Source organism: Aotus nancymaae, unplaced genomic scaffold (genome assembly GCF_030222135.1).
Source record: "Aotus nancymaae isolate 86718 unplaced genomic scaffold, 86718_ANA_hifiasm-v0.15.2.pri h1tg000018l, whole genome shotgun sequence".
In the NCBI taxonomy this organism is placed as follows: Eukaryota; Metazoa; Chordata; class Mammalia; order Primates; family Aotidae; genus Aotus; species Aotus nancymaae.
The window spans coordinates 6417762-6432485 of NW_026988430.1; the positions used below are offsets into that span (position 1 = coordinate 6417762).

The window sequence follows — 14724 nt, forward strand, 5'->3', positions numbered from 1 at the left end:
TAACTAAGAAAGGAAGAAGGAATAGGTGTTCATTATTCTAAAAAGGAAGAAAAGAGTAAATAATCAAGATGAGTGAATCCAATATGAAAATGAGAAGTAAGATAATGGTAAAATATATATATACACACAGCTGACTAAAATCACCATGTCAAGTAAGAAGAAAAAATAAATAAATAAATAAATAAATAAATAAATAACAAAAAAAGTACAAGTTCTACTCTTGAATATCATTAATTTGATGATGCAAATCAACTTAAATTTCTTTAATAAGAACTCTCTGGAATTCTGCAGCAAATAAACTCTTGAGTTGGCTTGTTTTATCCAAAAGCCAAAATTGAAGTAATCACATGTCCTTGAAATATCTTTTTTAAGTACAGAATTTTTGTATTGGCATTTATATCACGAATGTTTCCGTTTTCCTCTTCAGAGACATGGGAACAACACAAGTCCCACTTACAACAGTTAAGAACATCCTCATGATGACTCTTGAATTGGAAAAACTGTAAGTTATTTTTTTCTTAGATTTATTTTCACTTAATTGGTTCTTTAGGTTTCTTTTAGTATTTTCTTAAGTCAGGTTTACTGAGATGCAATTTTCATATAACAAAATTCACCCTTTTTGAGTGTACAATTTTATGAGTTTTGACAAACGTATATTGACATAACCACCACCACATTCCCAATATAAAGCATTTCTGTCACCTCAAAAAGGCCCCTCACGTCCCTTTATAGTCAGTCCCCTCCTCCCACCATCAGCCCCTGTAAACTACTAATCTGATTTCTGTTCCTATAGTTTTGCCTTTTCCAGAATGTCTTATAAATGAAATCATATAGCATGTAGCCTCTTGTATCTGGCTTCTTTTACTTAGCATAATTTTTTTTTGAGACAGAGTTTCACTCTGTCACCCAGGCTGCAGTGCAGCCACATGACCTCAGCTCATTGCAACCTCCACCTCCCAGGTTCAAGCAATTCTCCTGCCTCAGCCTCCCGAGTACCTGGCTGAGATTACAGGCACCTGCCACCATGCCTGGCTAATTTTTCCTATTTTTAGTAGAGATGAGGTTTCACCATGTTGGCCAGGCTGGTTTCGAACTCCTGACCTCAAGTGATCCACCCACCTCGGCCTTCCAAAATGCTGGGATTACAGGTGTGAGGCACCGCCCCTGGCCTCACTTAGCATAATGTTTTTTGAGATTATGCTACGTCCATGTTGTTGCACCTATCAGTACAGCTGGCCCTCCATATCTGCAGGTTCCTCATCCATGGATTCAACTAATCATGGATGGAGAGTATTTGGAAAAAGTAAAATATATGAAATAATAAAAACAGTAGAAAATTTAAAATATGGTATAATTATTTACATACCATTTATACTGTATTAGGTATTTAAAGTATACCCAAGGCTATATACAAATGCTATGTTATTTCATGTAGAAGACTTTAGCCTCTGTGGACTTTGGTATCTGCAAGGGGTCCTGGAGCCAATCCCCTGCAGACACGGAGGGACAACTGTTCACTCCTTTTCATTGCTCAGTAGTATTCCAGTTGTGTGGATGTATCCATTTGTTTATTCATTCATCAATGTATGGACATTTGGGTTGTTTTCAATTTTTTGGCAATTATGAATAAAACTGCTAAAAACACTCATATACAGGTCTTTGTGTGTGAACCTATGTTTTCATTTCTTTTGGGTAAATACCTAGGAGTTGGATTGTTCACATGCTAAGTTCATATTTAACTTTTTAAGAAATTGCTAAACTGTTTCCTAAAGTGTCTGTGCCATTTTACATTTCCACCAGCGTTGTGTGAGTGTTGCAGTTGTTCCATAACTTTAGCAGATTCTTTTTTTTTTTGCTTTGACACAATCTTGCTCTATCCCCAGGCTTGAGTACTGTGGCACTATCTTGGCTTACTGCAACCTCCACCTCCTGAGTTCAAACAATTCTCCTGCCTCAGCCCCCCAAGTGGCAGTAGGCACCCACCACCACACCTAGCTAATTTTTGTAATTTTAGTAGAGATGGGTTTTCACCATATTGGCCAGGCTGGTCTTGAACTTCTAACTTCAAGTGATATACCCACCTTGGCCTCCCAAAGTGCTGGGAGGTGTGAGCCACCGTGCCCAGCCCAGCCGATTTTTTTTTTTTTTTTAATTTTTTAATTGCCAAAGCAGGAGTGCAGCTGCACAATCTCATCTCACTGCAATGTCCGCCTCCTAGGTTCAAAGAATTCTCCTCCCTCAGCCTCCTGAGTAACTGGGATTACAGGTGCCCACCACCACGCCCAGCTAATATTTGTATTTTTAGTGGAGACAGGGTTTCAGCTTGTTGGCCAGGCTGGTCTCAAACTCCTGGCCTCACATGATCCACCCACCTTGTCCTCCCAAAGTGCTGGGATTACATGCGTGAGCCACCACTCCTGGCCCAGCCCAGCAGATTCTTATATTTCAGTTTTTAAAGAAATGTTTGCCTTTCTACTGCTATATGTGTAGTGGAATCTCATTGTGGTTTTAATTTGCATTTCTTTAATAGCTAGTGATGTTGAATGTCTGTTCATGTGCAAATATCTTCTTTACTAAATTGTTCAAATCTATTCCCATATTTTAATTGAATATTAATCTTTTTATTAATGAGGTTTGTCCCCTGTAATCCCATAAGAGATTATTTATTATTGAGTTTTAAGAGTACTTTATAGACTCTAGATACAAGTCCTTTCAGGGACCAGGTGCAGTGGCTCATGCCTATAATCCCAGCACATTGGGAGGCTGAGGCAGGAGGATTGCTTGAGGCCAGGTGTTTGAGACCACCTGGGCAATATGGTGAAACCTCGTCTCTACCAAAAATATAAAAACAATCCAGGTGTGGTGGTGCATACCTGTGGTCCCAGCACTTTGGGATTGCTTGAGCCTGGGAGGTCGAGGCTGCAGTGAGCCATGATCACCACTGCACACCAGCCTGGATCACAGAGTGAGATGCTATATCAACAAATAAATAAGTAAATAAATTTTTTTTAAAAAGTCCTTTTAGATATGTGTTTAGTAAATATCGTCTCTCAGATTGTGGTTTGTGTTTTCATTCTGTTAAAAGTGTTTTTTCTGGCTGGGCACAGTGACTCATGCCTGTAATCCCAGCACTTTGGGAGGCCAAGGTGGGTGGGTCACCTGAGGTCAGGAGTTTGAGACCAGCCTGGCCAATGTGGCAAAATCCCATCTCTACTAAAAATACACAAATTAGTGGTGGCGGGCACCTGTAATCCCAGCTACTCAGGAGACTGAGGCATGAGAAATGCTTGAACCCAGGAGGTGGAGGTTGCAGTGAACTGAGATTGCACCACTGCACTCCAGCCTGGGCAACAGAGTGAGACTCTGTCTCAAAATAAAAAATAAACAATAAAAATAAAAGTGTTTACTGAAGAGCAGAAGTTTTTAATTTTTATAAGCTTTAAGTTAGCAACTTTTTCTTATATGGCTTATGCTTTTTTCTTTCTTATTTAAGAAATCTTTAAGAACTTGTTGTCTAATCCAAAGTCAAAAAGATTTTCTTTTATGTCTTCTCCCAGAAATTGTATAGTTACATTTAGGTCTATGATCCGTTTTGAGTTAATTTGCATATATGGTGTGAGGTATCTTTTTTTTTTCAATTTTATTTTTTATTTTTAGTAGAATCGAGGTCTCACTATGTTGCCCAAGCTCGCCTCAAACTCCTGGCCTCAAGTGATCCTCCTGCCTCACCCTCCTAGAATGCTGGGATTATAGGCATGAGGCACTGTGCCTGGCCTTCTTTGCAGTTAAAATTATATATACATATATACATATACATATATATATATACACACACACACACACATCAGCTAGGTGTGGTGGCATACACCTGTAAGTCCCAGCCTCTAGGAAGGCTGAGGCAGAAGGATCATTTGAACCCAGAAGGTGGAGGTTGCAGTAAGCCAAGATGGTACCACTGCACTCCTGTCTGGGTGACAGAGCATGACCCTATATATATCTGCAGGGCCCTATTGTGAGTTTGTTACACAACTTACTGCAACTTAAATTGTGCCACCCGCCCCCCAACACACAATATGGCAAGCTAAATAGAAACTCAGGTATGCTAAGGCTAGTTGAGGGCATTATACAGGATTAGCATGGAATGGGCCCTTCATTTAGCACTCTGCTGCATTCATTTTTGTCAGGTCACTTTCTCATCTTCATCACGTTATCAAATCTGTTTTATTGCTCTAGCCTCATTTTCCTCAGCCTCCTGCAGCATCTTCCAAGTCAGCTAGATCCCTTCCTCTCTGGATGAAGTCCTCTTCATCAACCAGCTTTCTCACTTAGTTCTCTGACATAGTGAAGTTCTGTCTGCTTTTTTCTTTACCATTAGTGGATAGGAAAAATGCTCCTATTCTCTGTAACCATTTGTCATCAGGACTCAAAAGACATTGAACTAACTGCCCTATTGGAGTTCATTATTGGAAGTCTTCAGGAGTTTACACATTTATATACAAAGAAAGTAGGGCAGCTCATTTGAGTCTTGGCTCGTGTGTAATGATCTTTAATGCGTATTGGAAAATTATTATTCTCAAGTAAGAATAGTCTATACCTCAGGTCATTTACAGTCTCAAAGATTTGTCAGTATACTTTAAAACAGTTCTGGGAACAGTTAAGGAGACTAAAGAGTCATAAAAACTAAATGCAATGTCTGATGTGTGATTGGATTCTGAATTTTTTTAAGCCATGATATGATTGGGACAATTGTGAAAATTTGTATAGGGACTACATAGTAGGCAATGATAATATTAAGTTTCATTGGGTGATAATAGTATTCTGGTTATGGAGGAGAATGTCTAGGTTCTTAGGGGCTGCACACTGAATTATTTAGTGGTGAAGGCTCATTATATCTGCAACTAACTCTCAAATGGTTTGTCCAGAAAAATGTGTAGACATACATACATGGAAAGCAAATGTGGCAAAGTATTAGCAACTGTTGGGGTTAGGTGGGAAATGAAAAAAAAAAAAAAAAGCAACTGTTGATTCCAGATGGAAGTTATACAGGTGTTCATTATACCATTTGAAAATATTTCCCAGCCATCCTAAGGCTTAAAGGAAAAAAGGAAATTGTTTAAAATAAGAAGTTGAAGGCACAAAAATAACAACAAAAACTTTGGGTTCATGCCTGTAATCCCAGCACTTTGGGAGGCCAAGGAGAGAGGGTTGCTTGAGCTTAGGAGTTCAAGACCAGCCTGGGCATCATGGTGAAACCCCATCTCTACAAGAAATACAAAAATTAGCCGGGCATGGTGGCACACACCTGTAGTTCTAGCTACTCAGGAGGCTCAGGTGGGACGATCACTTGAGCCCAGGAGGCAGAGGCTGCAGTGAACTGAGATTGTACCACTGCACTCAGCCTGTGTAACAGAACAAAACCCTGCCTCAACACAAACAAAAGAAACACCTCTGTGTCAGAGTTAAGGTTGCTATGTAAGTAAAATGCCAGGTTATGGTTCTGGGTCCATTCTTTCTATATGAAGATCAAAAGCTTCCACTGGACCCAAAGGAACACTACTAGTCACTAGTGGTTATTTCTCTATAGGTTTGAAAGCTGTGTCAGGCCAACTTACTGGATGCAGTTTTAATATAAAACACTATATGTTTGTTTATACCCATTACTGGAGATAGGAAAAAAAAAAAACTCTATATGTTGTACTCCCAACTCATAGACTTCATATATCCATGAGACACTCTTCTGTTTTCACAGTTTTAATGAGGTCCTGATAAAGTCATCCTTTTGAAGGACCCAGAAAAGGCCCCCACAGCCTCTGCAATGTAATAATTATAGTAGTTAACATTTATTGAGCACTCACTGTGTGCCAGGCATTTTTCAGGTATTGATTCATTTAATCCTCAAAACTCATTAGAGGTAGGTACTATTATAATGACAAGGCCAAGGAACAGAGATTAAGCAGTTTGCCCAAATTCACATTATTAGTGGAGCTGGGATTTAAGCCTGGTCTGGCTGTGGAATCTGTATTCTTAATGACCATGCTATACTGCTTAAGATTAACCTTGAGATTTACTCCAGATAACAGAGGTTTTTTTAATCTCTCTAAAACTGCCCCCAATAAGTCATAACAATAATCAATTATCTTGGTATCTCTTTTGCCCAAATTTATATTTTGAAAAAAACTCAAACATACCATAAAGATGAAAGAATAGTACAGAATCCAATCAAAGGTCAGGCACTGCATGTCATGTCTTCATTTCCTTTAATCTAAAACATTCCTCTACTTTTTTTTTTATCTTTCATGATACTGGTATTTTTTAAGAGTCAAAGATAGCTGTCTTGTAAATTGTCCCACAATCTGGATTTGTCTGTTTCCTCATGATGAGATTCAAGTTAAGCATTTTTGGGAAGAATACTGCATAGGTGATACATCCTTCCTGCCTCATGACCACAGGTGGCCCATAATGCTAAGTTTGATCACTTGATTAAGGTGATCTTCCAGATCTCTCCATTGGTGTTATTTTTGCTGGGTGCAGCGGCTAACGCTTGTAATCCCAGCACTTTGGAAGGCTGAGGTGGGCAGATCACTTGAGTCCAGGAGTTCTAGACCAGCCTGAGCAACAAGGTAAAACCCTGTCTCTACTAAAAATACAATAAACAAAAGAAAATTAGCTGGGCGTGGTAGTGCAAGCCTACAGGGGGCTGAATTTGGAGGATCACTTGAGCCCAGTCAAGGCTGCAATGAGCTATGATTTTGCCACTGTATTTCAGCCTGAGTGACAGAGTGAAACCTTGTCTCATAAAAAAAATAAAAAAGAATTTTCCCCTTGGTAATTAATAAATAATCTGTGGGGTGGTACTTTGAAATCAGTAAAGATCCTGTTCTCCAAGTGTCTTTTTACCCAACTGTGTATCAATAATAATCCTTGTCTGAATCAATTTTTATTACAGTGGTGGTGCAAAGTGACACTTTTTTAAATTTTGTCATTCCTTCTGCATTTACTAGCTGGCATTATTTCATTAAAGGAGAACACCCCCTCTTTCTTTTTGAATATCATTCTTCATGGATTCTTCTTTATATTAATTATGTTGTAGCTTATTATTGTTGTTATTCTTTTGAATGCTCAAATCCAGATTTGGCCAATGCAATCTCTGTTATTTTTTTACCCCACAATACATGTTAAACTAAGCTGTTTTTAATGCCCAGAGAATGTCTAATATTTCCCACTCCCAACAGGAATTGAGAAAGAGACTACAGAAGTTGGGGACTTATTCAGACTCTTCTTAGAAGTCTACCTTCTTCCTGTGTACTTTCAGCCCAAAGTGAAACTTTTGAGTTGGGAAAAGATACTTCTGAATTAAACTGCTGACCAATGTCACCCAGTTCTAATCCCAACCATGTTTATTCTAGGCATACCATACTCACTGCCATGCTTACCCTTCTGTTGTGCACCTCTGTCCTCCTTCCTGTGGCCTTCTGGTTCCTACCCAACTGTCCAGTCCATAGGCCTCAATAACACCTTTTTGCCCAGCCCTGTGGTAGCATTGGTCTGCCTCCTTTACCTGCTCAAGAAACCCCTTCACCATTAATTTATTGTTCTGTGATTTTATCTATAGGATCTTACCCAGCCATATGGCCTGCTGCCTCTGCCAATTTAAAAATAGCTTTGAGGTTGTCTGCAAGACAGTCAAGCTGCATTGCAACAGTGCATGTCTGACAAACACCACACATTGTCCTGAAGAAGCATCTATAGGGAATCCCGAAGGAGCGTTCATGAAGGTGTTACAAGCTCGGAAGAAGCACACGAGCACTGAGCTGACTATTGAGCCAGAGACACCCTCAGACAGCAATGGCATCAACTTGTCAGGCTTTGGGAGTGAGCAGCTAGACATCAATGATGAAAGTGGTGTTATCAGTGCACTAAATTATATCTTGCCTTATTTCTCGGCAAGATATCTAGAAGATGTGGAGGCAACGTTGTTATCATTCGTTAAACTGCTTTTTTCAGATACACAAGGTGGTGACAGGCCCCTGGGTATTTTGAAGAACCATGCAAAGAGCCCCTCTCTTCAACCTGCATCTGACTCAATTTACGAAAATAAATTGAGAAAGCTGTATTTTCTGGAAAATGTGTTAGATGCAGAAATTCAAGAAAAAATTGATGAGGTTAAAAGGGAAGAAAAAACTGCCATGCTTGTACAGTCCAGCGATTTAGGTCCCAAATTTAAACGGCAAATTTTTCAAACAAAATTAGAAACTGCTCAACCACAGGAAAACAGCCTGGCAAAGATTCAAAGTGTAGGAAAAATCCTGCAGAGAGCAAACAGAGTCCTTATGGGCCCAAGGAGCATCCAGAAAAGGCACTTCAGACAGCTGGGAAAGCAGAGCATCAGGAGGGAACAGAGTGCCCAGGCATTTGTGGAAAACACTGCCAAAGGAAAAAGGCCTGGGATTGCAGCCCCAAGGGAGCTGGAACAGCCTCATGTGGTGCAGAGGCCTGAGAAGTTAGTGGGAAACACTATCTACACCAAGCCTTTGTTCACCCAAGAGCATAAGACTGTGGTCTCCTCTTTGCCGAAAGCCTTCTCCATGGGAGGGCCTTCCGCCTCCACCTCTGCAAAAGCCCAACCTGAGGTAAGAAACAGACAGAAAGACTTAACCTACGCCACTTTGAAGGCTGCTAAACCAACCATCAATTCCAAAATAAAACACCACATTCATACAACTCGCTCCCGTGTGGTCCACAGAACACCCAAGGCCAAAAAGAGTCAAAAGCTCAAAAAGAAAAGTCTTCCCAACAGACTGATGCTGGTGAAGAGGCCTCCATTCTCTGCAGCAAAAAGCCTGTTCCCTGACCTGTTCCCCAAGCCCAAAAACTTCAATTACCCATGGCTCTTGTCCCCAGGTGATCGGTTTGAAATTCAGCTAAACCAGAAGCTGCGGTCCCTCATCCCTAACAACAATGTGAGAAGGCTCATAGCTCACGTTATCCGAACCTTGAAGATGGACTGCTCTGAGACCCAAGTGCAATTAGCCTGTGCTAAGCTCATCTCCAAGACAGGCCTCCTCATGAAACTTCTCAGTGAACAGCAAGAAGTAAATGTGTCCAGGGCAGAATGGCATACGGACCAATGGGAAACTGAGAACTATATCGAGAGCACAGAAGCCCAGAGTGAACAGAAAGGGCGGAAGTCAAGTGAGGTGAGGACCACAGAGAAAGGTGAGACCCAGACTTTCCCATCATTTAGCATATGTCAGGAAAGTGCCAACACAAGAGAACCTGGGACTCACAGGCCATAGCTTGTCTTGGCCATGTAACTTTGGCCAGGTGGCTCATGCCTGTAATCCCAGCACTTTGGGAGGCTAAGGTGGGTGGATCGCTTGAGGTCAGGAGTGTGAGACCAGCTTGGCAACATAGTGAAACCCTGTCTCCACAAAAAAACACAAAAATTAGCTAGGTGTGGTGACACATGCCTGTAGTCCCAGCTACTCAGGAGGCTAGCTAAGGTGTGAGGATCACCTGAGCCCAGGGAGGTCAAGTCTACAGGGAACCATGATCATACCACTGTACTCCAGCCTGAGCAACAGAGTGGGATCCTGTCTCAAAAAAATAAAAAAGAACCTGTAAGCTACTCACTTGGAATACTAGGGTTTTTAATAGTTAGCTTTCATCCTATCTCTTTGTTTTTTTTAAAAAATTGTTCTTTCCTTTTTTTTTTTTTAGCTCACTAAAGTTGTTCCAGGATACAGCTACAACAACCTCATCGTGGCAATACCTGTGACTGTAATTGCAATTTTGATCCTCATTTTCTGTGCCATCAAGGTAAGAACAATAATTAATTCAGGTTTTCAGAATGCAATTCTGCCTCTGTGTAGATTCAGAACCCACAAACTGAAAATCAAAGCCACTTTCCCACCTACTACTACTTGGCATTCTCCTTCAGTTGTTTAAGGCCGAGGTATGCTTTGTTCTTTTACTATAATGTATATTCCAGGATTTTAAAAGGATCTTCACTTCCAGGAGATTTCTGTCAATTGAAATTAAGTTAATCCCACTAGACTATTTTAAGAAATTAAGTTGATATAATAGGAAAATTTCTCCCACTCAAAACTATGTCAACAATTGAATGTACTGTGCCACTAATTTATTTCCTTGTTGTTGAAATGAAGAGAAGTATATAATCTCCACCCTCACAGAGCTGTCATCACCCTGGAGAGGAAGGATGAAGCAAAACAGAGAAGTCTTGTCTTGTAGACTTACTAGACTGACACAGTGTCTTCCTTCTCCAGTGTGTAGGGTGCTGTCTAAATAGGTCCAGTTAAAGCACTACAGGGTAGCCATCTTTTAAAAAAGTAGTTGGCCACTTATTTAAGTTCACAGGGGAGGGGGAATGTCTCATAATCCAGCCCTCCTGAGCCCAGGCCCTCTGTGAGATGTGTCACCATTTCTCAGACACCATATGAGACATTCCTCCTTGGATTAGGGATGCTCAATCTGCATTACCTATCTAAAGCCTACATCTGGCTACTCTGGAGCGAGTCCTGTTTATAGCGCCCATTCCCAGAGCTTGCCTCTGTTTGCCTTTTGTTCGATTACATGATGTATTACTTTTCCCAACAGGCCAGTGCTAGCATATTGGAAGAGTGAGTTAATAAGTTGGCAACCTTGACGCTATGCTGCTAATCCAACTTTATTTCCCTCACTCACTATTTCCATTATTGTGGCAGCCCTCCATTCCAGCCAGAGCAGTCCTTCACCATACCCTGGTCACACCGTGCCCATTTCTGCTTTTGTCTGTGCCCTTGTCCACCTAAAATGCCCTTATTTCACTCTGTCACCATTTCTTAGGCACCATATGAGAGACTTCAGAGGCTGAAGTGGGAGGATTGCTTGAGCCTGGGAGGTCGAGGATGCAGTGAGCTGTGATCATACCACTGCATCCTTGCCTGGGCAACAGAGCAAGACCCTGTCTCAAAAATAGCCACCACCAAAAACTGTCTTGGGATTTGAATAGGATCACGTTAAATTTGCAGATTAATTTGAGAATTACATCTGTACAACATTCTAGGAACGTGATATCTCTTGTCATGCATTCATTTTTTTTGAATGTCTGTCAGAAGAGTCTGTTTCCATCATATAGATCTTACACATCTTTTGTTAGATAAAAGATCTTTGTATTTTTGTTCCTAAATACTTCATACATTTTTATTGCCATTGTAAATGGGATCTTTCTTCCATTTTCTAATTAGTTATTGGTGGTACGTGGGAAAAGTATTTAAGGTAGCCATCTTTTTAAAAAAATTTTTTTGTATGCTGATCTCTTGATTTTGTATATAGCCACCATACTGAATTCTTATATTACTTCCAGTAAAATGTTAGTTGATTCTCTTAGGCTTCTTTGGCTGTCTAATATTTATCATTTCATATGCAAATAATGATAGTTTTGTCTCTTCCTTTCCAATAGTTATACTCTACTTTCTTCCTCCCTCCCTTCACTTCCTTCCCTTTCTTCCTCCCTCTCCCCCTCCCCCTTCATTCCTTCCCTCCTTCCTTCCCTCCCTCCCTCCTTCCCTCCTTCTTTCCTTCCCTCCTTCCTTTCTTCCCTCCCTCCCTCCTTCCCTCCTTCCTTCCTGCCTTCCCTCCTTCCTTCCTTCCCTCCCCCTCTCTCCCTCCCTCCCTCCCTTCCTTTTTTCCTTCCTTTTTAGAGCCTGTTTTTACCCAGGCTGGAGAGCAGTCACTATAACCTTAAAGTCCGGGGCTTAAGGGATCCTCCTGCCTCAGCTTCCTGAGTGGCTGGGACTACAGGCCAGCAACTAATTTTTTAAATTTTTTTGTAGAGACAAGGTCTTGCTATGTTGCCCAGGCTGGTTTTCCTGCCATTTTAGAGGAAAGATTCGGGTTTCCTTTTTTTCCTACTTTTAAGAGTTTTTATTAGGAATTATATGTTGAATTTTATCTCAAACAGTCAATAAAATATATTAAGTGCCAGCTGCATGCAAGATCCTAAGTTAGATACAGTCAGCCCTCTGCATCAGCAGGTCCACATCTTCAGATTCAACTAGATGAGGCTGAATATTTGAAAAAAACACCATAAAAATACAAATAGAAAGTACAGCATAACAACTGTCACCATTGTACAATATCTATACATTCTATTAGTGATGACTTAAAGTACATGTGGCCAGGCATAATGGTTCACACTTGTAATCCCAACACTTCGGGAAGCCAAGGTGGGAGGATTGCTTGACTAGCCTGGGCAGCATAGTTACTAAAAATAAAAACTAGCCAGGTATGGTGGTGTGCACCTGTAGTCCCAGCTACTGAAGAGACTGAGTTAGGCAGATCACTGGAGCCCAGGAGGCTGAGGCTGCAGTGAGCTGTGATTGTGCCACTGCACTCCAGCCTGAGCAACAGAGAGTGATCCTGTCTCTAAATAAAGTATATGGGGGATGTGTGTTGGTTATAGGCAAATACTGCATCATTATATGTAAGGGATTGAGCATCCACAGATTCTGGTATGGTGTGGAGGCAGCATCCTAGAACCAATCCCTTGCAAGATATCAAGGATGAGTGTACTGTGGAAGAATCAAAGCACTGTTAAACAGCATACAATTCCTGTCTCCAAAAAGTTCTGTCCTCGGGTGGATGAGACTTATAATGAATAAAAGGAATAAATACAGATTTGGAGATAGTGGTTGTTGTGATGGGTAATCTTAATTGTGTTTTCTTCCAAAACAGATGTATTGTCCTAGAAGGACACCAAACAAAGATGAAGAAGCATTCTTAAGGTAAATATTAGTCTGGTGATTTTTTTTTTTTTTTTTTAATTCAGAGTCTCACCCTGTTGCCCAGGCTGGAGTGCAAGGGCACAATCTCAGCTCACTGCAACCTCCACCTTCCAGGTTCAAGCAATTCTCCTGCCTCAGCCTCCTGAGTAGCTGGGATTACAGGCATGTACAACCACGCCCAGCTAATTTTTTGTATCTTTAGTAGAGACAGAGTTTCACCATGTTGGCCAGGCTGGTCTCGAACTCCTGACCTCGTGATGCACCCGCCTCGGCCTCTCAAAGTGCTTATATTATAGGTGTGAGCCACTGCACGCAGCCAGTCCAGCAATTTTTAAATTATAATTTAAGAAACAGAGGAAAGCTTAGAACTCTATCCTCATTTTTCAGAGAGGAAACTACCCAAGACAGGAAGAATACTTACTTACCCTAATGCTTAGCCTGACTCCTCTGAAATTAGCTCCCCAGCCAAAGCTGAGCTGGATGGAACTAACAAGGACACATCTGATGTCCCCAGCCCTTTGGGGAGGTGGGAAGGGACAGGAAGGGGAAAGGTTTTGGTGCCTGTTCCTGCTGGTGGTGGCAGGCTAGGGGCCTTCTTGGAGGCTCTGGGGAAGGGGTAGGGAAGGCCACCTGGTGTTGGAGTGAGGGCGCTAGTCTCCTTCAAGGCTGATGGAAGGAAGAATATGTGAGTCCTTCCTCTAAAGTGGCAGGAAACACTACTTTCTCTTTTTTTTCCCCTTTCTTTTTTCCCTGGATCCAAGAACTGAGGAAACACTAATTTTTCATCTCACTGGTTTTTGGGCTCCCACTCTATTCCTTTTATACAAACCTCACCGAATTTTAACTAGGGAGGCCAAGCCAGGTGGCTCACACCTGTAATCCCAGCACTTTGGGAGGCTGAGGCAGGTGGATCAATTAAGGTCGGGAGTTGGAGACTAGCCTCACCAACATGATGAAACCCCATCTCTAATAAAAATACAAAATTAGCCAGGCATGGTGTCACACACCTATAATCCCAGCTACCTGGGAGGCTGAGGCAGGAGAATCGCTTAAACCCAGAAGGTGGAGGTTGCAGTGAGCCAAGGTCATGCCATTTGCACTCCAGCCTAGGCAAAAAGAGTGAAACTGGTCTCAAAAAAAAGAAAGAAAGAAAGAAATAGGAGAGACTTTAGACAGTAGTTTGTCCTTTATGATAGGAAACCTGAGAACGAGAAGGGGAGAGTGTCTTGCCCCATGGTCACACAATGCACTCTGGCTTTTTCTATTTTATTCACATTCAAAAGAATGCTGTCCTTTAAGCTGATGTCACAGCTCACTCACTCACCAGTGACAGCCTACCATATGAAGAGCTATGAGATGGACGACTTGGCTAGTTGCACTCAGGCATTTTTGCTTGAGGTGATTCAACTTATAGAATAAAGCAAATAAAGCATCTAGAAAAAAAAAACACCTCATCCTCCATCCCCCCATCAAATGATGCCCGTGAGACTAAGTCCGAAGGGGACTGATGTAAAATGCTTCTGCCTAGCATGGTTGTGCTGTCTGTTCACTGTACAAGGGCGCTTGGCCAAGGGGGTGAGTGGGACTGAACGTCCTCCCCGTGCTCCATGCTGAGCCACACACAAAGTCCCTCCAGCTATATTGTAGGGCCTTTCTGGACAGACAGGGAGAGGTTCTGAAAGTCCCATCTGCATGGAATTATTTTCAAGACCTCAGGTATGTGGTTTGCAGTGGTTCTGCTCACTGTGATTTTGGACTGAGGTACTCATTTAGTCCTAATTAAGACCAGAGAAGTACAATGTGAGAGATGTGGGAAACGACAGCATCACTCAATGTTTTGTGCCTATGTCTCCTCAGGGGCACTTCCAGAAGTCTGCCACACAGGACATACTCATCGCAAAGTGCGACTCAGGTACATTGGAGCATTATTCATTGCTGT

The 14724-nt window shown here is 41.6% G+C and overlaps 2 protein-coding genes across 15 annotated transcripts in view; one reads left to right on the forward strand and one right to left on the reverse strand.

Moving 5' to 3' along the window:
* Positions 1–14724, reverse strand: part of LOC110568042 (COP9 signalosome complex subunit 3-like) — a 108243-nt gene that overhangs the window by 64004 nt on the left and 29515 nt on the right. For 2 of the 12 annotated variants that reach the window (XM_064378188.1, XM_064378192.1), the window contains one exon: positions 249–14720. The exons of the other annotated variants lie outside the window; for them this stretch is intronic. In XM_064378188.1, the coding sequence (XP_064234258.1) occupies positions 14677–14720 (44 nt within the window). In that variant the 3' untranslated portion in view covers positions 249–14676. Of the gene's footprint in view, positions 1–248; positions 14721–14724 lie in introns of those variants that run through there. 12 annotated transcript variants of the gene reach the window in all.
* Positions 1–14724, forward strand: part of LOC135275723 (leucine-rich repeat-containing protein 37A3-like) — a 36928-nt gene that overhangs the window by 21856 nt on the left and 348 nt on the right. For all 3 annotated transcript variants that reach the window (XM_064378176.1, XM_064378178.1, XM_064378177.1), the window contains 5 exons: positions 428–502; positions 7613–9197; positions 9721–9819; positions 12736–12785; positions 14643–14697. In XM_064378176.1, coding sequence (XP_064234246.1) covers positions 428–502; positions 7613–9197; positions 9721–9819; positions 12736–12785; positions 14643–14697 — 1864 coding nt within the window. The remainder of the gene's footprint in view (positions 1–427; positions 503–7612; positions 9198–9720; positions 9820–12735; positions 12786–14642; positions 14698–14724) is intronic.